Below are 26,020 nucleotides of genomic sequence, written 5' to 3'. Positions count from 1 at the left end.
TTATGAAGGTCAATGTACCAAAAGCTTTCTTTATGGCCCTATATACCTGTGACACCATTTTCAATTAATTATCCCAGATCCCTCTGTTCTACCACCCTCCTCAGTGCCCTACAGCTCACCGTCTTAAGTCCTATCCTGGTTTGTCCTCCCAAAGTGCAATACCTCGCACTTGTCTGCATTAAAATTCATCTGGATTTTTCAGCCCATTTTTCCAGCTGGTCTGAATGCCGCTCCAAGCTTTGATAGTCTACCTCACTCTCCACTGCACCCCCCATTTTGGTGTCATCGGTAAATCTGCTCATCTAATTTAACAAATTATCATCCAGATTGTTGATATAGATAACAAACAACTGAACCAGCACCAATCCCTGTGGCACACCACAAGGCACAAGTCTAAAGTCAGAGAGGCAAGCATCTACTACGCAAACACGAGGAAATCTTCATATGCTGCACCTTACTTATTTATTTACCCCCCCCCCCTTTTCCCTCTCTCTTTTTTCTCCCTCTGTCCCTCTCACTATAACTCCTTGCCTGCTCTCCATCCTCTGGGCTCCCCGCCCCCTTTCTTTCTCCCTAGGCTTCCCATCCCATGATCCTCTCCCTTCTCCAGCCTCGTATCCCTTTTGCCAATCAACTTTCCAGCTCTTAGCTCCCTCCCTCCCCCTCCTGTCTTCTCCTATCATTTCGGATCTCCCCCTCCCCCTTTCAAATTTCTTACTATCTCTTCTTTCAGTTAGTCCTGACGAAGGGTCTCGGCTCAAAACGTCAACTGTAACTGCTGCCAAGCATCTATTATCACTCTCCTGCTTCTCCCGCAAAGCCAATGTATAATCCAATTTACTACCTCATCTTGAATGCTAAGTGACTGAACCTTTTTGACCAACCTCCCATGCAGGACTTTGTCAAAGGCCTTGATAAAATCCATGTAGACAACACCCACTGCTTTAAACTCACTAAGAGTAGTTAGACATGACCTATCACGCACAAAGCCATGCTGAACATCTCAATTCAGTCCCTTAGATATACATATACAGTGGCATGCAAAAGTTTGGGCATCTTTGGTCAAAATTTCTGTTACTGTGAATAGTTAAGTGAGTAGAAGATGAACTGATCTCCAAAAGTCATAAAGTTAAAGATGAAACATTCTTTTCAACATTTTAAGCAAGATTAGTGTATTATTTTTGTTTTGTACAATTTTAGAGTGAAAAAAAAAAGGAAAGGAGCACCGTGCAAAAGTTTGGGCATCCCAAGAGATGTGAGCTCTCATAACTTTTACCAAGGTCTCAGACCTTAATCAGCTTGTTAAGGCTACAGCTTTTTCACAATCATCATTAGAAAAGGCCAGGTGATGCAAATTTCAAAGCTTTATAAATACCCTGACTCCTCAAACTTTGTCCCAACAATCAGCAGCCATGGGCTCCTCTAAGCAGCTGTCTAGCACTCTGAAAATTAAAATAAATGATGCCCACAAAGCAGGAGAAGGCTATAAGAAGATAGCAAAGCGTTTTCAGGTAGTCCTTTCCTCAGTTTGTGATGTCATTAAGAAATGGCAGTTAACAGGAACGGTGGAGGTCAAGTTGAGGTCTGGAAGACCAAGAAAACTTTCCGAGAGAACTGCTCGTAGGATTGCTAGAAAGGCAAATCAAAACCCCCGTTTGACTGCAAAAGATCTTCAGGAAGATTTAGCAGACTCTGGAGTGGTGGTGCACTGTTCTAGTGTGCAGCGACACCTGAACAAATAGGACTTTTATGGAAGAGTCATCAGAAGAAAACCTTTCCTGCGTCCTCACCACAAAATTCAGCGTCAGAACTTTGCAAGGGAACATCTAAACAAGCCTGATGCATTTTGGAAACAAGTCCTGTGGACTGATGAAGTTAAAATAGAACTTTTTGTCCGCAATGAGCAAAGGTATGTTTGGAGAAAAAAGGGTGCAGAATTTCATGAAAAGAACACCTCTCCAACTGTTAAGCACACGGGGGTGGATCGATCATGCTTTAGGCTTGTGTTGCAGCCAGTGGCACGGGGAACATTTCACTGGTAGAGGGAAGAATGAATTCAATTAAACACCAGCAAATTCTGGAAGCAAACATCACACCATCTGTAAAAAAGCTGAAGATGAAATGAAAAGAGGATTGCTTCTACAACAGGATAATGATCCTAAACACACCTCACAATCCACAATGGACTACCTCAAGAGGCGCAAGCTGAAGGTTTTGCCATGGCCCTCACAGTCCCCTGACCTAAACATCATCGAGAATCTGTGGATAGACTGCAAAAGAGCAGTGCATGCAAGATGGCCCAAGAATCTCACAGAACTAGAAACCTTTTGCAAGGAAGAATGGGCGAAAATCCCCCCAAACAAGAATTGAAAGACTCTTAGCTGGCTACAGAAAGTGTTTACAAGCTGTGATACTTGCCAAAGGGGGTGTTACTAAGTACTGACCATGCAGGGTGCCCAAACTTTTGCTTCGGGCCCTTTTCCTTTTTTGTTATTTTGAAACTGTAAGAGATGGAAATAAAAAAGTAATCTTGCTTGAAATATTAAAGAAATGTGTCATCTTTAACTTTATGCCTTTTGGAAATCAGGTCATCTTTTACACGCTTAGCTATTCACAGTAACAGGGATTTTGACCAGGGATGTCCAAACTTTTGCATGCCACTGTATATATCTGATCCCTTAGAATACCTTCCACTACTGATGTCTGACTCACCAGCCCATAAATTCCTGGCTTATTCTTACAGCCTTTCAACAATGGAACAACATTAGCTATTCTCCAATTTTCCAGCACCTCACCCATGTCAAAGAACGTTTTAGATATCTCTGCTAGGGCCCCTTCAATTTCTTCACTAGCTTCCCACAGGGTCTGATGGAACTCCTTGTCAGGCCCTGGGGATTTATCCACCCTAACTTGCCTTAAGAGCTTTGGTCAGTGACCAATCCTGACATCAGAAGTTTTGAGAGGAGGGGACTTCAAGCAGATCCACTGCCTGAGTACACAGGCAGCAGCGAGTTGGTACAGTGAAAAAGAGCTTTGACCAGCGACCATATGCCGCTTGCAATTGATTAACAAGAGCAAATTAAAGGAAGGCAGGGGCAAGTGCAGCAGCCATCATCTGAGTGGACAGAGTCAGAATGGTGATTTTGAGACTTTAACTCTTTGAAGCTTCAACTAAGAGAGGCTTCAGTCAGAGAAAAGAAAGAAACTCTCTAGGTTAAGTTTTTTTTCCCCTCTTCCCTTCTTTATACCTGCTCAGCTAGGATAGTACAGATGCCAGGCAGGGTAGCTGAATGCTCCTCTTACAGGATGTGGGAAGGCAGGGAGACCTCCAGTGCCCCTGACGACTACAACTGTGAAAAGTACATCCAGCTGCAGCTTCTAACAATCCAGGTTAAGGAGTTGGAGCTGGAACTAGATGAACACCAGATCATTTGGGAGGTTGAAGAGGTGATTGATAGGACATACAGAGAGGTAGCTGCGCCCAAGGTTTGCATCTGAACTGGACGGAAACTAATATCCTAGTGGGAAGGTTTGTTAATGCTGTATGGTGGGGTTTAAATTAGAGTAGCAGGGAGATGGGAACCAGAGTGCCAGAACAGTTCGTGGAAAAGTTGTGGAGGCAGATATTGGTAAGACCTCACACAAAGTTAGGAATCAAAAGGTTCAGCATGGTGCAACTAGTGACCTGAGCTACATATATTTCGATGCAAGAAATATCGTAGGAAAGGCAGATAATAGTGCTGAAGATGGGGTAGTTGGTTTACAAACAGAGGCAATATGCAGTAAGATGTTGTTGATAGGGCAAAGTTGCAGTCAACAGGATGGAGTCGCAACAAAAAAAGGTGGACAAAATCAAAAAAGCTGAATACAGGACTGAGGGTGTTATATTTGAATGCGCACAGTATATGGAATAAGGTAGATGAACTTGCAGCACAGTTGCAGACTGGCAAGTTATGATGTTGTAGGCATCACAGAATCATGGCTGAAAGGTTATAGCTGGGAGCTTAATGTCCAAAGATACACATTATATCGAAAAGACAGGCAGGAAGGCAGAAGGGTGTCGTTGCTTTGTTGGTAAAAAATGAAATCAACTCAATTGAAAGAGGTGACATAGGGATGGAAGGTGTTGAGTCATTGTGTATAGAGCTACAGAACTGTAAGAGTAAAAATACCCTAGTGGGAGTTGTATACAGACCTCCAAACAGTAGCAAGGATGTGACCTACAAATTATGACAGGAAATAGAAAATGCACGCCAAAAGGGCAATGTTACAATGGTCAAGGAGGACTTCAATATGCAGGTAGATTGGGAAAATCAGATTGGTGCTGGATCCCAGGGGGAAGAATTTCTAGAGTACCTATGAGATAGCTTTTTAGAGCAGCTTGTGGTTGAGCCCACTAGGGTATCAGTTGTTCTGGACTGGGTCTTGTGCAATGAATCAGAATTGATCAGAGACCTTAAGGTAAAAGAACCCTTAGGGGCAGTGATCATAACATGATTGAATACACGTTGAATTTTGAGAAGGAGGTGTAAAGTGAGATGCATCACTTTTACAGTGGAGTAAAGGGAATTACAGAAGCGTAAGAGGATTTGGCCAGAATTGACTGGAAAAGGACACCATCAGGGATGACAGCGGAGCAGCAATGGCTGGAATTTCTGTAAGCAATTCGGAAGACACAGGATATACACACGCCAAAGAGGAAGAAGTACTCCTAAGGCAAGATGATACAACCATGGCTAACAAGAGAAGTCAAAGCCAACATAAAAGCCAAAGAGAGGGCATATAATAGAGCAAAAGTTAGAGGATTTGGGAAGCTTTTAAAAACCAACAGAAGACAACTAAAAAAGTTAAGAAGGAAAAGATGGATTATGAAAGTAAGCCAGCCAATAATATTAAAGAGGATACTGAAAGCTTCTTCAGATACATAAAATGTAAAAGAGAGGCGAGAGTGAATATCAGACCGCTGGAAAATGATGCTGGAGAGGCAGAACACCAAAATGGCAGATGAACAGAATAAGTACTTTACTTCACTGTGGAAGACACTAGCAGTACACTGGAAGTTCAAGAGTGTCAGGAGTCAGAAATGTGTGAAGCTGCCATTACTCAGAAGAAAGTTCGTGGGAAACTGAAATGTCTGAAGGTAGATAAGTCTTCTGACCCAGATGGTATACACCCCAGGGTTCTGAAAGAGGTGGCTGAAGAGCTCTTGGAGGCATTGGTAATGATCTTTCAAGAATTGCTAGATTCTGTAATGGTTCTGGTAGACTGGAAAATCGTAAATATCACTCCACTCAAGAAGGAAAAGAGGTAGAAGAAAGGGAATTATAGGCCAGTTAGTCTGACTTCTGTGGCTGGAAAGATACTGGAGTTGATTGTTAAGGAGCAGGTCTCAGGGTTACTTGGAGCCACATGGTAAAATTGGCCCTAGTCAGTATGATTTCAAGGGAAAATCTTGCCTGACATATCTGTTGGAATTCTTTGAAGAAATAACAAACAGGATAGACGAAGGAGAAATCTGTTGATGTTGTGTACTTGGATTTTCAGAAGGTCTTTGACAAGGTGCCACACAAGGCTGCTTAACAAGCCACGAGCTCATGGTGTTACAGGAAAGATTCTAGCATGGATAAAACAGTGGCTGATTGGCAGGAGGTGAAGACTGGGAGTAAAGGGACCCTTTTCTGGTTGGCTGCTGGTGACACTAGTGGTATTCCATAGAGGTCTGTGTTGGGTCCAATCCCTTTTAATGTTACATGTCAAAGATTTGGACAATGGAATTGATGGCTATGTTGCAAATTTTGCAGATACGAAGATAGGTGGAGGGGCAGGTAGTTTTGAGGAAGTAGAAAGGCGAAGAAAGGGAGAAGGCATCCTCAAGGGAGAAGGTGATCAGCCGGAGGTGGTGGTACATGTCGGCACAAGTGACGTGGGGAAGAAGGGAGACATTTTGCAGCGTGACTTCAGAAAACTCGGAAGAAGGCTGAAAAGCAAGACCTCCAGGGTGGTTATCTCCAGTTTGCTTCCAGTTCCTTGTGCTGGTGAAGGCAGGAACAGGGAAATAGGGGATCTGAATGTGTGGTTGAGGAGCTGGTGCGGGGAGCAGGGATTTAGATTCTTGGACCACTGGGATCTGTTTTGGGGTAAGGATGAATTTTACAGAAGGGACGGGTTGCACCTTAACAGGTGGGGCACCAGCGTTCTGGCAGGCAGGTTTGCCACTGCTACACGGGTGTGTTTAAACTAAGTAGTGGGGGGGGAGGGGACGAACTGGAAATATAAAGATGGAGATAAAGGGAAAGTGAGAATAAGAAAAGTTAAGAAAGACAACAGAATTAAAGGGGCAGAAAGCTCAGGAAGGGATTGGAGAGTATGGCCAAGTGCAATAGGAATCGATGTGAAAGTTGAGGGGAGTAAAAGTATTATATATGAATGCACGGAGTATAAGAAATAAAGTGGATGAGCTTGAGGCTCAGTTGAAAATTGGCAAGTATGATGCTGTGGGAATAACAGAGACACGGCTGCAAGAGGACCAGGGCTGGGAAATGAATATTCAGGGATACACATCCTATCGAAAGGACAGACAGGTTGTCAGAGGAGGTGGGGTGGCTCTGTTGATGATGAATGAAATTCAGTCACTTGCGAGGCGGGGGGGGGGGAGAGACATAGAATCAGGTGATGTAGAGTCAGTATGGATAGAACTGAGAAACTGTAAGGGCAAAAAGACCCTGATGGGAGTTATCTACAGGCCCCCAAACAGTAGGCTGGATATAGGGTGCAAGCTAAATCAAGAGTTAAAACTGGCATGTCGCAAAGGTAATTCTACGGTTGTTATGGGGGATTTCCACATGCAGGTAGACTGGGAAAATCAGGTTGGTACTGGACCCCAAGAAAGGGAGTTTGTGGAATGCCTCAGAGATGGATTCTTAGAGCAGCCTGTATTAGAGCCTACCAGGGAGAAGGCAATTCTGGATTTAGTGTTGTGTAATGAGCCAGATTTGATAAGGGAACTTGAGGTAAAGGAGCCATTAGGAGGTAATGACCATAATATGATAAGTTTTAATCTACAATTTGAGAGGGAGAAGGGAAGATTGGAAGTGTCAGTATTACAGTTGAACAAAGGGGACTATGGACCCATGAGGGAGAAGCTGGCCAAAGTTGACTGGAAAGATACCCTAGCAGGGATGACAGTGGAACAACAATGGCAGGTATTTCTGGGAATAATACAGAAGGTGCAGGATCAGTTCGTTCCAAAGAGGAAGAAAGATTCTAAGGTGAGTATGGGGCGACCGTGGATGACAAGGGAAGTCAAGGACAAAATAAAAGAGAGGAAGTACAACATAGCAAAGATGAGCGGGAAGCCAGAGGATTGGGAGACTTTTAAGGAGCAACAGAAGATAACTAAAAAGGCAATACGGGGGGAAAAGATGAGGTACGATGGTAAGCTAGCCAAGAATATAAAGGAGGATAGTAAAAGCTTCTTCTGGTATGTGAAGAGGAAAAAATTAGTTAAGACCAAAGTTGGACCCCTGAAGACAGAAACGGGTGAAATTATTATGGGGAACAAGGAAATGGCAGATGAGCTGAACAGGTACTTTGGATCTGTCTTCACTAGGGAAGACACAATCTCCCAGATGTAGTAGTGGCCAGAGGACCTAGGGTAACAGAGGAACTGAAGGAAATTCGCATCAGGCAGAAAATGGTGTTGGGTAAATTGATAGGACTGAAGGTTGATAAATCCCCAGGGCCTGATGGTCTGCATCCCAGGGTATTTAAGGAGGTGGCTCTAGAAATCGTGGATGCATTGGTAATCATTTTCCAATGTTCTATAGATTCAGGATCAGTTCCTGCAGATTGGAGGGTAGCTAATGTTATCCCACTCTTTAGGAAAGGAAGGAGAGAGAAAACAGGCAATTATAGACCAGTTAGTCTGACATCAGTGGTGGGGAAGATGCTGGAATCAGTTATAAAAGATGAAATAGCGGCATATTTGGATAGCAGTAGCAGGATAGGTCCGAGTCAGCATGGATTTACGAAGGGGAAATCATGCTTGACTAATCTTCTGGAATTTTTTTGAAAATGTAACTGTGAAAATGGACATGGGAAAGCCAGTGGATGTAGTGTACCTGGACTTTCAGAAAGCCTTTGATAAGGTCCCACATAGTAGGTTAGTGGGCAAAATTAGAGCAAATGGTATTGGGGGTAGGGTACTGACATGGATAGAAAATTGGTTGGCAGACAGGAAACAAAGTGTAGGGATTAATGGGTCCTTTTCAGAATGGCAGGCAGTGACTAGTGGGGTACCGCAAGGCTCGGTGCTGGGACCACAGCTATTTACAATATACATTAATGATTTAGATGAAGGGATTAAAAGTAACATTAGCAAATTTGCAGATGACACAAAGCTGGGTGTCAGTGTGAAATGTCAGGAGGATGTTATGAGAATGCAGGGTGACTTGGACAGGTTGGGTGAGTGGGCAGATGCAGCTTAATGTGGGTAAGTATGAGGTTATTCACTTTGGTGGCAAGAACAGGAAGGCAGATTACTATCTGAATGGTGTCAAGTTAGGAAAAGGGGAAGTACAACGAAATTTAGGTGTCCTTGTTCATCAGTCACTGAAAGTAAGCATGCAGGTACAGCAGGCAGTGAAGAAAGCTAATGGCACGTTGGCCTTCATAACAAGGGGAGTTGAGTATAGGAGCAAAGAGGTCCTTCTGTAGTTGTACAGGGCCTTGGTGAGACCACACCTGGAGTATTGTGTACAGTTCTGGTCTCCAAATTTGAGGAAGGACATTCTAGTATTGAGGGAGTGCAGCGTAGGTTCACGTGGTTAATTCCCGGGATGGCGGGACTGTCATATGTTGAAAGATTGGGGTGACTGGGCTTGTATACACTGGAATTTAGAAGGATGAGAAGGTATCTAACTGAAACATATAAGATTATTAAGGGATTGGACACACTAGAGGCAGGAAACATGTTCCCAATTTTGGGGGAGTCCAGAACCAGAGGCCACAGTTAAAGAATAAACGGTAGACCATTTAGAACAGAGTTGAGGAAGAACTTCTTCACAGAGAGGGTTGTGGCTCTATGGAATGCTTTGCCTCAGAATGCAGTGGAGGCCAATTCTCTGGATTCTTTCAAGAAAGAGTTAGATAGAGCTCTTAAAGATAGCGGCGTCAAGGGATATGGGGAGAAGGCAGGAAAAGTACTGATTGTGGATGATCAGCCATGATCACAGAGAATGGCGGTGCTGGCTCAAAGGGCTGAATGGCCTACTCCTGCACCTATTGTCTATTGTCTATAGAAAGATTAGGAGAAGGAGCAAAGAAATGGCAGATAGAATACAGTGTCGGGAAGTGTACGGTCATGCACTTTGGCAAAAGAAACGAAAGGGTTGACTATTTTCTAAATGAGAGAAAATACAAAAAACTGAGGCGCAACGGGACTTGAGAGTCCTTGTGCAGGTTAATTTGCAGGTCGAGTCTGTGGTGAGGAAGGCAAATGCAATGCTAGCATTCATTTCAAGAGGACTAGATTAGAAAATTAATGATGTAATGTTGAGGCTTTATAAAGCACTGGCGATACCTAATGGAGTATTGTGAGCAGTTTTAAGTCGCATGTCTTCGAAAGGATGTGCTGAAACTGGAGAAGGTTCAAACGAGGTTCACTAAAATGATTCCAGGAATGAATGGCTTATCACGTGAAGAGCATCTGATGGCTCTGGGTCTGTATCACTTGAACTTCAGAAGAATGGCAGGTGACCTTATTGAAATCTACTTGAATGGTCTAAGAGTCTAAGAACAGAGGACATAGCCTCAGAATAGAGGGGCATCCTTTTAGAATGGAGATGAGGAGGAATTTCTTTAGTCAGAAAGTGGTGAACCTGTGGAATTCTTTGCCAAAGGCAGTCGTGGAGGACAAGTCTTAAAGTATATTTAAGGCAGAGGTTGACAGATTCTCAATTGGTCAGGGCATGAAGGGATACAGGGAGAAGGCTGGAGATTGGGGCTAAGAGGAAATCTGGATCAGCCATGATGAAATGGTGGAGCAGACTCAATGGACCAAATGACCTAATTCTGCTCCTGTATCCTATGGTCTAATACAGGAAACATTTTCTCCTTTGTAATCGGTATAGGATTACTGACCTCACTGCTGCTTTGCCTCACTTCCCTAGACTGTGTCCATCTCCCAACTACATACAGATGCAAAAAACACATTTAAGATCTCTTCCATGTCTTTCAGTTCCATGCACAGAAAACCACTCTGTTCTTCCAGAGGACCGTTTTTGTCCCTTGCTATCCTTTTGCTCTTAATATATCTGTAGAAGCCTTCGGGATTCTTCATCTCCTTGTCTGCTAGAGCAATCGCATGCTTTCTTTAGCCCTCCTGATTTCCATCTTAAGTGTTCTCTTGTATTTCCTATACATAATTGACTAATGTAAATGAATGTTAAGCACAAAATATTAATAATGTATAATGTATTTGGAGAAAAAAAGGATATTAATAACATTAACAGGATTTACCTGAATATGTCCTGTAAGGTGGTATTAATCGTTCTCCCCAGGTTTCACTTGAATGTCCTGGATCTGAATCTAAAGAGAAAAATTTAATACTTGTAACATATCTGTTATAAAGAAATTCTGGTCTTATATAATAATCTAACCATGAATAAGAACTTCTATCTTAGTGGCAGTCTATTCAAAATAGTATTTCCAACATTTTAAGAGAACTTATGAGAGCATCTAACAGATTTCAATTACCAAATTCTACATGACAACTACCTAAAAATTTGGTTGGAAATTTCTGGACAAGATTGATCAACAAAATTTTTTTTATGTTGAAAGGAAGGCTCTAAAGATTATAGTCTATCGAGCTGAAGAAATGGAAACTAAGCTAATGCTGTATTTTTCATCTTAGAATTCTCACTTTGCCAAGGTCAAATTAAATAATTTAAAAATGCGTGCTCCTGCGATGTCTATTTTTAAATCTCAGCACACCAACATTTCAGAAACCAAAGTTTCCAATCATGTGATTCTGTTAAGTGGAATGACCAAAAAACATCAAATTCAGATCATGTGACCCAGAACTAAATTACAAGGGACTTTCCATATTAATAGCATTTGTAAAGTTGAACTAGAAAATGTTTGCTTTAAATGGAAAACACTAATATAACAACATGCAATATTTGTATTGTATCTGTGAGAAGTAATAGAGGTTAACGCAAAATAATTTGGAATTACTTTTTTAGTGGTTTACTACACCATGAAACTGGACTTTCACTTTTTCTTACTTAAGCTTTGGAATATCCTGAGTCTTTGAACAGCTTTGAACAGGAGGAAATTGGAAGTATGGGCAGTGGCCCAAGTATGTTAAATGCAGAAACACTACATCTATCTATATACTACTAAAACTCTCATGTTCTCTGTGTTGTGACCTTCAATTAGTGCAAATGGTGCATTACAGCAGCACTTTTTTGGGCTAAATCGAATTAAAATGCGCTAACTTACAGAATGCAGGCAAAGTTCAGAGTTACATATTCGTATAAAATTGCCCATTCGCAAAAATCAACAGGCTCACTTTCACCCGACAACCCATCCGCCATCATGGAAATTGGGACGCGACAGCCGATGCATGCGCATGGCCAGCCTCAGCAGCGACACCTACCGGAGCAAAAGGGCAGGGCAGCTCTATTTCGAGGGGTCACATTCTGCTAATCACCATCAACGTGTGCAGGATTGGGACAGATCTAACTGCCACCCATCAATAAGAGATAATTAAATCCTATTGTAATGACATACTTCGAGACACCCATAAAACCCTTTGCTGCAGTCAAAGGACAGCGGTGACTATATCACGTTCATTTAGGAGAGCACCAACCACATCATCAAGAATAATCAGCATCCTTTGGTGTTACTGCTTCCTATCTTCTATCTAGCATTAGGGTAAAAAAAAAGGCCAGCCTAATTATGCCGCGTGGAAAGGGAAGGGGGATATTATGATCAAGAGATGACACCAAACGTCATCGGGAAGTGGCAAGGAGAGGGAGAGAACAAGAATCGGATGAGGCCAGGGCCACACGACTCCAGGATCAAAGAATCAGGACAAAAAAAGATGAGAAGAAGAGGAGGAGAGGTATGTATGTCTCCAGGATCAGAGACAAACAACAAACAGAAGAGATGAAGAGATGGGCGAAGAAAGGGCTGCACATTTCCAGAATGATAAAAACAGGCACAGGAGGAGGAGAGAGGAAGAGACAAAGGAGCTGAGAAATGCACGTCTCCAGAATCAGAGACAAAGAACAAACAGAAGAGATGGAGACGGGATGAAAGGACCGCACATCTCCAGAATGACAAAGGGAGGCACAAGGGTGGCAGATAAACCAGAAATGATACCATCAAAAGTGTCCTTCGTTAAACGAGGAGGAATTGCTTTGCTATGTGTCGTTCTTCTTTAATAAACTGAGGTTTTCTACTTCAGTTTCCGAAGCAAAGTGATACTAATAACATTCAGGAAAATTTAATGTTCATTCTGGTCACATCAGACTGCACTACCCTTCTCTCAAAGGGTGCCCCAACAGGTCACTCCATTGTCTAGTTTTAAATAAAAACACTAAATGCTGAATAAACTCAGCAGGTCAGGTAGCATCTGGAGAAAAGTGAAACAATTACTTTTATAGGCTCCACATCTAAAAGATTCCATGAAGGGCTAGACCTGAAGCATTACTGTTTCTTTCCTATATGCTAGCTTGACTGCAAAGATTTGCTGGCATTTTAAGCTAGAATTACTTTGCTATATAGAAAATCTTACACATACTTTTATTCTCTCTTTTAACATTGTACTGAAGTGCCAACAATAGTCACACAAGAGCTGGATGTCATTAAAATACATGTAGAAACATTTGCATTTTGAGGTGAAATTTCTAAAGGTTAGCATGTACATTAGAAAGTTCAAAGTAAATTTATTATCAGAGTACAAATATATGTCACCATATACAACCCAGAGATTCATTTTCTTGTAGGCATACTCAACAAATCCATAATAGAATAATGAATATCATATAATCAATGAAAGATAGCACCAATTTGGGCATGCAACCAGTGTGCAAAAGACAAAAAACTGTGCAAATACAAGAGAAATAATAATAAGTTGTAAATAAATAAGCAATAAATATCAAAAATAAATATCCCCTTTCGTTCATCAGCCAGATGGTTGAAGGGTAATATAGAACGTGGAACAGTACAGCATGGGAACAGGCCATTCGGCCAATATTGTTTGCCAAACTAGCTAAAAAGCAAATCAAAAACACTCAAACACTAATCTCTCCTACCTACACCATGTCCATCTCCCCGCCTTCCTTACATCCATGTGTCATCCAAACATCTCTTAAAAGCCTCCAAAGTATTTGCCTCCATCACCATACCAGGCATCCACAAACCCAGGAAAGAAACTTACCCCTCACATCCCCTTTGAACCTATCCCCCTCTCACTTTCAATGCATACCCTTTGGTATTAGACACTGTAACACCTGTTCATGAATCTGAGGCTCCTGTACCTTTAGACTGCACTGAAACAGGAGGGAGTGGAATCAATTCCTGTTTAGAGACTAAATGTATTGGTGAGGGAGAAAAAAAACATTACAAGTCAATTCTCCAATTATAGAAGTGATCAATAAGAAAGAAGAAATAACAGCAGTTAAAGGAGGAGGAACACGAGAAGGAATAGCATTGTTGAAGGTCAAAAACTACAGTTAAAAATGGGATAGTTTAAAATTTTGTCACATTTATAAGCAATGTTCATATTGTGTTGGGATTGAAAGTTTTACTAGATGCATTAAAATATGGATCTCTGAGGATAAGATGCATGATATTTAACAAGTGTTAGCATAGTGAACACTTTGGAGGGAAATTTGGGGAATGTTGAAGGTTCAATAGTGAGGATTTTTTTGAGAAGCTTTTCCGCAGCTGTTGTGAATGAGAACAATACAGGAGAAGGAACCAGTAAATAATACCTGCTAACATCGGAGGTCAGTGAGAATAGGGAATAGAGCAAAGGTGGCTCTCGTGGAAAATGTGTGCTCAGAAAGTTAAGATGATATAACAAAGCATGAGAAATGTAAATTCTGTGCTGAATGGAGAGAAACAGCAGAGGTAACTAATGATTTTGAATTTGATGACAAAATATTCACATATACCTTGCATTTATTGAAGTGAAAGGATGCAAGAAGTTGGTTCACAATATGAAGTCAGGGCTGTCTACAATCTAGATTGATCCTGGAATAATGAGCAGTTTTGGACACGGGAAAGATCCTGTCAGAACTGCTAATGAATAGTTATTATAAAAGTTGCCTTCAAGCTAATTGCAGCACTTTAATTAACTTATTTCTGTTTCAATGCTCCATTTCCTTTTGCTTGACCTCTTAGTTCTGAGTAATAGTAATTAAAATCTACGCAGAGAATTTAGGACAGAGGTTGAGTAGTTGCTGGTGTCATTATTCCCACACAAAACACATGTGTGCTTTTGATTAGCAGATCAGCTGGGTAACCTTACGGGCCTTAAATTTTATTTCCAAATCTCTGGATAAATGCTTTCTAAATCGCTAAGTATATTATTACTGCTGTATAGACTAAAGCAGCGGTCCCCAACCACCGGGCCGCAAAGCATTTGGTACCAGGCCGCGAGGAAACGATATGATTTGGCGATATGAGTCAGCTGCACCTTTCCTCATTCCCTGTCACGCACTGTTGAGCTTGAACACACGTGAGGTCATTACCCACATATCATCCATGTCAGCGCGGGAAGGAGATCAACTCCTCGAGCTTCGAAATGACGGTAGGCTGAAAAGTATGTTTGACACAACATCTCTGCTGGCATTCCGGATCAAAGTCAAAGCTAAATATCCTGAGATAGCCATGAAAGTACTGAAAACGTTCTTCCATTTCCAATATATCTCTGCAATGAATGCAACGAAAACTAAATTGCGGAATAGACTGGACATAAGGAACCCCCTTCGAGTATCGCTGTCTCCCCTCACCAGGACCGTGTTGTTGCCGGGAAAAAAGCCAAGGGCTCCCACTGATTCAGCAATATTGGCGTGTTGCAATGATTTTATATGTTCATACGGGGCAAATATGTGCTGTATGTTTAATATCCAAACGTTACTTAAAATGTTATGATGCTATTGGCTTACAAGTGACTTCTATAACCATATAACAATTACAGCATGGAAACAGGCCATCTCGGCCCTTCTAGACTGTGCCGAACGCTACTCTCACCTAGTCCCACCGACCTGCACTCAGCACATAACCCTCCATTCCTTTCCTGTCAATATACCTAATATACCTATCCAGTTTTTCTTTAAATGATAATATCGAACCTGCCTCTACCACTTCTACTGGAAGTTCGTTCAACACTTATTTCAAGCTCCCCTGTCCTCCCTTGATAATTGATTTATCACTATATTCATGTGAGGAAAATATGCGCTGTGTGTTTATTATTAAATTCGTTAGCTAAACTCTTTTAGAAAGGAAATTGAGTGTATTACCCACTTATCACCGATATTCCGGTTGCATTAACACCCGCCCCTGAACAGAATTACCAAGAATGATTTGTGGAAAAAAATCGGCATGTACACGCATGCGCACGGGTGCCCGCGCAAGGCGTCGTGGTCTTTGTAGTCTTTCTCGGGGTAAGCTCAACGTATTGGACTGCTACTCTTGTCTGTTGGCAACCCTACCCCCCCCCCACCCCGGGTCGGCCAGTCCACAAGAATATTGTCAATATTAAACCGGTCCGCAGTGCAAAAAAGGTTGGGGGGCGGGGGAGGAGGTTGGACTAAAGAACAGTTCTGAAATGTCCAAGGATTCCAGTAAGCTAAAATGCTTCAAAGTTCCCACATTATTTAAGAACAATGTATTGTTGTTATACCAGCATTATCAGATTTGTTATCTACAATTTTTGACTCACTGTTGCTCTGGGCTTATAGGATAATTTTCAATATTCTCCAGCACTTGGGCTCAGCATTTGTAATATGGTCCTGCTAAATACATAACTATAGTTGCACCTGTTGACATAAAAAAGGAAAAATATCTCCAGGTCAAAGTACATTGTTTACCTTCAGATTTCATGGTTCAAGTTGCTGGCCAGTCAAGAACTAACATGGCTTTATGAAAGGGAAAGCATTTTGAAAGAGTTGATAGAGAATGTAACAAGCAGGCAAGATAATAGGGAAACAGTACACACAGTGTATTTGGAATTCCACACTGTACAATAAGGTGCAATTCAAAACGTAACTGACCAAAATAATAATGGTGCAGATGAGTATCCATTTAAAAGAATGAGAAAGTAATTATTTAACAAGAACAAAACGAAAAGTGCAATATAAAGGGGTTTTGGGGTCCTTGTGCACGAAATATAATGTTAGCATGTAGGTGCTGCAAGAAATCAAGGTGGCTAATGGAATATTGGTCTTCATTAGAAGGGGAATGGAATACAAAACAGGAAAGCTTTGAAGCAACTTAACAGGGTGCTGCTAAGGCCACACCTAATATTCTATATATGAATGTGATCACTTACAGGCAGGCATGCTTTTACTGGAGGCATAGCAGAGAAGGTTTACTAAGTTCATTGCTGAGATAAAGGGGTTGACATAAGACAAGCAATGCAGATTGGGTTGCATGTGCAGGAATTTAGAAGGAAATGAGACCTGATTGAAACATAAATGTTAGAGAGGGTTCTGCAAGGGTGAATACTGAAAGGAGGTTCCCTTAGAGTGGGCATCTAAAACTGAAATACATGGATTCAAAATAGGGGAGTGAGCATTTAAGAGAAATGACAAGAAAATGCTTCTCCACAGGGTTGTTACAGTTTGGAATTCTCTATCCCAGACAAATTGAGAGAGAATTAATGAATATGCCCGAGATGGAGTGCCCAGGAGAAACAAAAGTCAAGGAAAAAAGGAAGATTTAAAAAAAAAACCAGAACTCCCTTTTCTTACACCAAAACCAATTGTTAATCCTGATATCAAGCACACCCTGAGAGTATGGGCTCAGTTCAGAAAGCAGAGTGGACTCCATGGCTTCTCTCTTTCAACTCCTATTCTATATAATCATCTCTTCCAGCCTTCTATACATGATCCAACATTTCAAGACTGGTATAGAAAAGGCATCAGGCGCTTTAAAGATCTTTTTATAGACAACTGCAGACATCCCACCTGTCCCGGAAGTTCTAGGAATCTCCCGCATATTGACAGTGGCTCCCTGATGCCCGCAAATTATATACAGGTTTCCCCCCGCCATCCGAAGGTAGAGTGTTCCTATGAAACGGTTCGTAAGACTGAAGGTTGTAAAGTGAAGAAGCAATCGCCATTTATTGATATGGGAAAAATTTGTCAGCGTTCACCAAATCATGCCTGGCACGTCAATGTCGGCCCAGATCAGACGCAACGCAATTGGCAATTGCCTCTGATGTTGGCCGACATTTACGTGCCGGGCAGCACCTAATTAATTAGCTTGTTTATTTCAGCTTTTTTCTCAAAGGTGTTGGGTGCGTCCTGGCTACCGCTGCATTCTCCGCAGCAATGTATCGGTCCACGGCCTGGGGGTTGGGGTGGTGGGACACTGGTGTGTCATCTCATCATCATCTGTTTCCATCAGGGCAGGCAGGTCATCTTCTATGTCCGCCTGCCTCGATGTCGAAGGTCGAGGTTCATCGTCTGCTGTGGCTGATATGGAAGGCTTGAAAAACGACAGTAAGCTTGACTGCTTAGCCTCGTGCATTTTTCTATCATACAGTTCTTTGTAAGCACTCAAACCATGCCCTAAACCGACGTACCCTTTCAAAATTAAAGTCGTACTTTTCTGCAATCATTGCAGCGAAGATCTCATGCAGTCGCTTCACATTCAGTTCCTGGACGACTTCACTTTCGGTCCGTTCGCTACTGCATTCGGTTTCAATTGTTATCCTTTCATCTTCCAATTGCATCAGCTCTTCATCTATCAGTTCTTGGTCATGGGATGCCAAAACCTCTTCAACATCATATTCGTCAACTTTCACAAGCCAAACTCACTTTGTCCTTACTTCGTTTACCACGATCAAAACGCTTAATTATGCTTTAGTTTTACGCTAAGTGTAACAACCTTACAACCTCTTTTAGGCTTTTCCGATACCTTAGAACTCATCTTGCTAACGGCTGCTCACAGGCACGTGTTTAAGCAATGCCGGCTCGAATGCAGTTCCAGGGGAGGAGCTTGGCTGCTCAGGGTGCGCGCTGCCTTTTTTCTTAACAGTGAAAACACCTTCTGTTAGCGAAAACAGGTAACTAATGTAGGTCTTTCGTAACAGTGAGGTTTTGTAAAGCGAACGTTCGAAAAGCGGGGGACACCTGTACAATATCCTGGAAATCGATCTTTTTGAGAGAGAGCACACGCCTTGGCAGAGTGTTCCAAAAAAAAAGTAAATATAAAACATACGTCACCACAGACTACACTGAAGTGTACCCCTGCCTAACAGGGGTCAAAAATAATGACAGTGTTGCTCACTGGACTGTTTGCAACAATGACTTTTCTATTGCTTATGGTGGGTTAAGACTGTAAAAGACATGTTGAGGTGAGTTTATCAGGTGTCATTCGTTCATTAGTATAACTAATGTTATTTAAACTAGCTGGCTAGCTGCTAAGGAGCGACTCAATTGCAGACATCCCACCTCTCCCGGAAGTTCCGGGAGTCTCTCGCAAATTGATGGTGCCACCTCCCTGAACTGAGTTTTTGCAGGGTGGAATTCTGCCACTGCTTTGCATCATTTGAACAACTGTCTGCAAAGTTTCACCTACCCAACACTCATTTCTTCAGATATTTGCAAATTAGACATTTTATCAGCCTTTGATATCAAACTTCCCTGAGGCAACCGACACAAATGTTATTGATATGTTTCTCTGCATGAATCCATTGCGCAAAGGTCTAATATCTACTACAGGTGCACATTCTTTTATCCGAAATTCTGAAATCCAAAAAGCTCCAAAAACCCAAGTTTTTTTTCGCCAACAGCTGACGTCACTCAGGTGTGACGTGGCAGCACTAGCAGAGGACGCCAGACGTCAGTCTGTGGCTCAGCGCTCATACTGGTTGCACGTGCATTTGCTGTTCGCTGATATTTTGTGTTCACTGTTAACTTTGTGTTTAATTTCACTGTGAAAATGTCAAAAAGAGCTGCAGATACCCCTATGGGTAACAATGAGAAAAAGAGAAGGAATCTTCTTTATCAATAACGCAGGAAGTGGAGTTATTGCAGAAGCCTGATCGTGGTGTGTCTGTGTGGCCTCTTACTGAAGAAATTAGTGTCGGAACTACCATTGTATATGATTTAAATAAACAGAAAGACAAGTTACTGAAGTTTTATAGTGACAGTGACAGTGACGTTGAGTTCTACATTTATTCCGATAAGTCATTTACCATGTGTTTGATGCGGTTCGTTTGAAGCTGTATATTTTTATGTTTTATTGAATGTTTTTGTTGGAAATAAAATTTCTTCTTGTCATTATTCCATACACAATACAGCATAACAATTATTTACATAGCATTTACATTGTATCAGGTATTATAAGTAATCTAGAGATGTTTTAAAGTAAATGGGAGGATGTGCATAGGTTTGGTGCGCCGCTGGGTCTTAAAGTCCACCGCATTGAGACAGGTTAATTAAGGGACTTGAGCAAACGTGTTTTTTGGTATCGGGGTGGGGAGGGGGTCTGAAATCCGAAAAATTCTGAATTCCGAAATGCAACTGACCCCAAGGATTTCGGATAAGGGATTGTGGACCTGTATTTGCGGCAAGCTAGTGGTCCTGAGGCGAGCCCCCCTAGACAAAATTAAAACTGCCTGGGAGCAAGATTTAAATATCTCACTGTCAGACGATGTATGGGATTCAGTTCTTAAGTTAGTTAACTCAACCTCTTTATGTGCCCGCCACTGCTTGTTACAGTTCAAGGTTGTACACAGGGCCCATATGCCTAAAACTAAATTATCTCACATTTACCCAGATGTTAATCCCTGTTGCGACAAAAGCAAAAGGGGCAAGGCTTCCCTTATTCACATGTACTGGACATGCCCTAGCTTGGAAAAATACTGGAAAGGTGTTTTCCAAATTCTATCGCAAATACTTAATTATAATTTGGAACCTAACCCTTTGAGTGCTCTTTTCGGCATCTCAGGAGAGGGGGACACGCACTTAAGTCCGACCAAATATCGCTCACTGTCTTTTGCCTCTCTGTTGGCCAGGCGTGCAGTCTTGCTCAGGTGGAGGGATGCTGCCCCGCCCACCAACGCTCAGTGGCTCAGGGACATCATGTCCAGTCTACATTGAGAACATCCATTATTCAATTCTCAACCCGGACATAAAGTTCCAAAAGGTGTGGGGACCCTTTCCTGAATATTTCCAGGATTCCCAGCCATACTAAAGGTTCATCCTTTCTTCCTTTCCTCTGCACATAAATCCCTGACCTCCAGCATTTCCCAGTAAAATTCTACGGACTCAGACTTGTAAACATACAACAGTCTATGTATTAGGAAAATACACCCTCTCTATACCAATGCAGCTCTGTGGGGACAAAGGTTCTGTCTAACCCTTTTTGCTAATGTAATGATAGCTTGAAGATGGGGATTAGGAGGGGTGGGTCAGGGGCAGGGAGGCAACCAAAGCATGATTGTACTATGGGTGCATCTCTTTCATAAATGTGAATTGTACATGTGATACATTTGTTATGAACTGCAAAAACCTCCTTTATACTATGCTCTCTTTATTTAAAAAAACAATAAAAATATTAAAAGAAAAACATTTCTAAGAAAAAGAACAAAACCAGAACATCACAGGGTGAAGTAGAAAACTATGGAAAGTACAGTTGATGGGACTACGCAGATTAATAGTTCAGCATGGGCAAGATGGGCTGAAGGGCTTGCTTCTATAGGTTCCTTCATATAGTTATTTTAACTTACTTCATGTAGTCATTTTGTGCTTTGATAGAGACAAGAGAAACTGTAGACATTGGAAGATTGCTTGCAAGCTCTGCCCCAAACCTCTACCTTACTTCTATGTTCTCTCTGCTCTTTCAGTCCAGATGACCCAAAACACTGTCTGTTTCCCTCCACAGATAGTTCCTGAGCCACTGGGTTCCTCCAGCAGCTCACCTATTGTTTTTGCATTTTTATTATCAGTATGTGAATCACTGACTTTAACCAAATGCAAAGAATCACCTTGTTCAGAATACTGTGTTATCTCAGCCACTAATAAATAATGCTGTGGAAACCTTTTTTTCTGATGTACATCTGCTTTATTCTCTGTTCAATGGTCACACCCAAGTCACAGGAATGTCACCTGAGATTAGTGCAGACAATTAGGAATTTGTGGTACATTCTAAATCAGTGAGGCTTTCAGATTATAAAAACAAATCCTTTATTCCCACGCCCTTTTAAAATGTATTGCATAGTTCATAAATCAGGATTGTTTGCACACATTAAAGCAGGTTTCTTGAAAAATCTAATTTTATTTTAAGCAAGACAAGTTACAGCAGGTTACTTCTGGTGGTTTGGAAAAGTCAGGCTAAGTTTTAAACTCAGAAGATTGTTTTCTTAAATTACAAGTCATAAATTCACCAGAGGGTATCCAATGACAGAGGCAGACTCTCAGCTGTACCCAAGCTGTTCCACTGTGGTAGACCATCATGACCTGTAAGTCCAGATCCCGTTGCCAGTGGCAGCCTCCATTGAGGGGCTGTTGTTCTCTCCCTTATATCAATGGGCGATGATGGCAGCACACCCATGAGTGCCCATGTCACAGAGGAAGCAACGTTTTAAAAGGGTGATTGAAATGAACAACAGATGACTCTGGCAGCTGAACCCATGGTGTTCACAGACCTCTGATGTCCTGACACTGTCAAAGCTGCATGGCAGTCAGCACTTCATGGTGTTCATGCTGAAGCGTGCATGGTAAAAACATCTTGTGTGGAGCCACCGGCATGAGTCTGCTGGAGGCTCTGCTGATAGGGGTTTCTGATAGAAAGAGAGGAGGAGAAATGATGCACTTCTGCTTGGCTGAGTGTAGACTACTGGCCATTTTAGCAAGCTCACTATTGTCCATCACTGGTGTATTAGCAATGGCTGTGTGAACTTGATTAGGCATTTGTTGCAATAAAGAGTACTTTAAAGATAAAATAAAGATGGTAACATGAGAAAATCTGCAGATGCTGGAAATTCAAGCAACACACACAAAATGCTGGTGGAACGCAGCAGACCAGGCAGCATCTATAGGAAGAAGTACAGTCGACGTTTCGGGTCGAGACCCTTTGTCAGGACTAACAGAAAAAAGTGATAGTATGAGATTTGAAAGTGGGAGGGGGAGGGGAGACTCGAAACAATAGGAGAAGACAGGAGGGGGAGGGATGAAGCCAAGAGGTGGGAAGTTGACTGGCAAAAGGGATACAAGGCTGGGGAAGGGGGAGTATCATAGGACAGAAGGCCTTGGAAGAAAGAAAGGGGGGAGGGGAGTACCAGAAGAAGATGGAGAACAGGCAAGGAGTTATTGTGAGAGGAAAAGAGGAGAAAATTTTTAAAATAAATAAATAATAAATTAGAAATGGGGATGGGGTAAGAAGGGGAGGAGGGGCATTAACGGAAGTTAGAGCAATCAATCTTCATGCCAACAGGTTGGAGGCTACCCAGACAGAATATAATGTGTTGTTCCTCCAACCTGAGTGTGGCTTCATCTCGACAGTAGAGCAGGCCATGGAATGACATATCGGAATGGGAATGGGACGTGGAATTAAAATGTGTGGCCACTGAGAGATCCTGCTTCCTCTGGCGGACAGAGCGTAGGTGTTCAGTGAAGCGGTCTCCCAATCTGCATTGAGTCTCACCAAGATATAGAAGGCCACACCGGGAGCACCGGACACAGTGCATCATCCCAGCCGACTCACAGGTGAAGTGTCGCCTTACCTGGAAGGACTGTCTGGGGCCCTGTATGGTGGTGAGGGAGGAAATGTAAGGGCAGGTGTAGCACTTGTTCCGCTTACAAGGATAAGTGCCAGGAGGGAGATCGGTGGGAAGGGATTGAGGGGGGAACGAATGGACAAGGGAGTCGCGTAGAGAGCGATCCCTGCGGAAAGCAGGGGGGGGTGGGGAGAGAGGAAAAGATGTGCTTGGTGGTGGTGGAAGTTATGTTGGTAACTAAGGTAAATGAGGACGGTGATTACCCAGGAGATAGCATATGGTCCATTAGTTCTGAAGGCCTTGTGTCACCCAGGCAGGGCAAGGAGAGCAACCGTCTGGCGCGCTAAGACTCAAAAGTCTGTAATAGATCAGTTTTCAGAGTGACATATTTATCACAATCAGGTGGATCTTCTAGTAGACTCATCACTCTGGCTGCAATGGAACTTCTAAGCAATGCTACTACATAGCAAAATTTAATATTATCCGTGGCAATTTCTTGCAGTGTGAACTGGCGTTTGGCTGTGCAAACCATGAAGCAGTGTGCTGCTCCCAAAACTCTGGCAGCTTCAAAGTGACTCCATTGGTTGACATGTTGCTGAGCAAGTCTGGAGTTGTCTGACAGTGTCAAGGTCACCAATGTAGGATTTTGTGAATAAGACATTTAGGAGTCACTCTATATACTTAACAAAAGCCTCAGCCTTTTACTTCCAGTACAAACAAAACCAAAGCAATTGCCTTATGCAGTCATCATTATGTTAGACACTGTGTCTTAAAGTGAACACAAGCACTCAATGCTGCTGTTTGTGAATTACATAGAACATTTTCTATTATGAACGATATGTGTCATCTATCCAACTACATTACCCCACACTATAATTGTAAGTTTATAGGGTGGTAGTACATGCTTAAAATGAATGGTTAGTAAAAATGTTAACATTTTGCTTTCAGTCACACTCTCTCCCCCCGTCAACTATTACATTCAGATTTTTAAAAATATCTGTATGAATTTTGTATCAATGTAATATAAAGATACACTTACAATTAATTAGCAATTGTTTTGCCTGAAAGAAAATGTTTATAACCTGCGCAGTCACACCCTTCTCAGGGCTTGTTATTTTGCATTCCAGAAAATGACATTTAATTACAGTTAGTGACCTAGTGAATAGAGATAGACTTCGTTTTGATGGGAACTGTCTGAAAACAAAAGTAGAACAGCAAGTTCTTTACAACTCCAGTACTTTCATACTTAAAAGGTTTCTACACTTCCAGATGATGCCAAAACAAATAATCAAACAATACCATATCATTTTAAAGTGAAAGTTACTACATATTTTGAAAGCAGCATGGGTTGATTCCCTTCTTTAACTATGCGTATGGTATTAAATGAGTCTCCTTTGCTTACTGGTTGACAGACACATTGCCACGCAATCAGTTTTTCTGTTGCTAGAAGACAATCTGAGAACAACAAGATAAATTGTGGTCCACCACTGCACAGTCCACTTCTAATGTCTGCCCAAGATCCTAAAGACGACTCCGTTCTGGCAGCCCCATTGTTTTGGCCTGCTCTTGCCCATTAAAATTATGCCTTCTGACCTGACCTCAGCTCTTTCCCATTTATATCCACTGCATTTCTGATATCAAATTGGTTGTTGTGACACGTCTAGTGTGGTAGTGTAGTGAGTAATGTTCGTCACTCTTACTTTCACCTACCACCGCTGGTTAGCAGTCTTGCGAAAAGGACAGCTGAATGTGCAAGTGTCTCCCCGCCAGTACATAGCCTCTCCAACAGCAAACCTCATATAGTTCGTCCTCGCTGGCAACACACAGAAACTGTACTCCTTTTGGTCAAGCTGAACTACAGAGGACGGGGAGGAGGTCTGGTCCCTGCACACAGAGCACGCAGGCCCACCGGTGTGTGGACACGCCTTGCTGCTCGTAAACCAGATCCCCAGCTATGGGTAAATGGCCCCACTGTCTTGTGGGCATCCTCTAGAGAGATGAAAGCCACGGGAGTAAAAGCTATGGATTTGCTCCAGACAGCAAATCCAGAGTGAGTCCCTAAGGCGGCTGAATGTCATTGAACATCCTTCCAGTTGCTCCTGCAGCCAAGCTGGTGCCAAATACATTGCTTCATTAGCTTTCCTTTGGACGACACTGGTGAGGCTGAGAGGAGGATCTTGACAACTGGGCATCTCAGGATCTCCATACCTTTCGCCCAGGCTTGTGATGATGATCACATTCACCCACTGTCTTTTGAAACAGATGGATGCCAACCAACTATTTCTGATGTTCTCTGCCACTTTGACAACTCCCTGGTCCCAAAAGGCCCACCTTCACAGCAGATAAACAACCCTACATCTCCATACTACAGAGTGTCTAAAAACCAGCTTCTTGAACAAGCGCCAATCAATTCCCCTTCAAACACACACATGCACACACTTACTTGCTTGGCTGAAAACACCTTCAAGTTGAATCATTTCAACTCCATTCTCATTTTCCAGATCAAAAGTGTCGCTATGGAAACCCTTGTGGGCTGAAGCTATGCCAGTGTAAATTAATTATTTACCACTATTGAAAAAAATTCAAGAAGATTTTGACAAATGGATGATACTACCAATAACATTAGTAGGTAGAGTCAATGTTGTAAAAATGAATATATTTCCTAGATTACAGTATTTGTTTCAAACATTACCAATACAACTGCCACAGAAATTTTTTCAAGAGTTAAATAAATGTGTGAGAAAATTTCTTTGGAAAGGTAATATGTCAAGAATATCATTGGAAAAATTGACATGTAAATTTGGGTTAGGAGGGTTACAACTTCCAAACTTTAAAAATTATTATAAAGCAAATCAACTTAGATTTATTGCATCTTTCTTCGATGATCGAAAACCAGCATGGATTAAAATAGAATTAGACAAGATAGGAGAAAATAGACCTGAAGATTTTATATATAAATGGGAATCTAAATGGATACGGGAAAAGAAAGAATCTCCAATATTAACACATTTGATTGATCTATGGAATAAGATAAATGTTGATAATGAAACACAG

General features: G+C 42.0%; 1 protein-coding gene across 3 annotated transcripts in view; it reads right to left on the bottom strand.

Moving 5' to 3' along the window:
* The window catches only part of ankrd12 (ankyrin repeat domain 12), a 215,131-nt gene that overhangs the window by 59,637 nt on the left and 129,474 nt on the right, over positions 1–26,020 (bottom strand). For all 3 annotated transcript variants that reach the window (XM_063059048.1, XM_063059066.1, XM_063059058.1), the window contains exon 4: positions 10,519–10,587. In XM_063059048.1, the coding sequence (XP_062915118.1) occupies positions 10,519–10,587 (69 nt within the window). The remainder of the gene's footprint in view (positions 1–10,518; positions 10,588–26,020) is intronic.

This window comes from Mobula hypostoma, chromosome 1 (assembly GCF_963921235.1).
Source record: "Mobula hypostoma chromosome 1, sMobHyp1.1, whole genome shotgun sequence".
NCBI classification, from domain to species: domain Eukaryota; kingdom Metazoa; phylum Chordata; class Chondrichthyes; order Myliobatiformes; family Myliobatidae; genus Mobula; species Mobula hypostoma.
The sequence above is the reverse complement of the archived record's forward strand: the minus strand, read 5'-3'. Positions and strand labels throughout refer to the sequence as shown.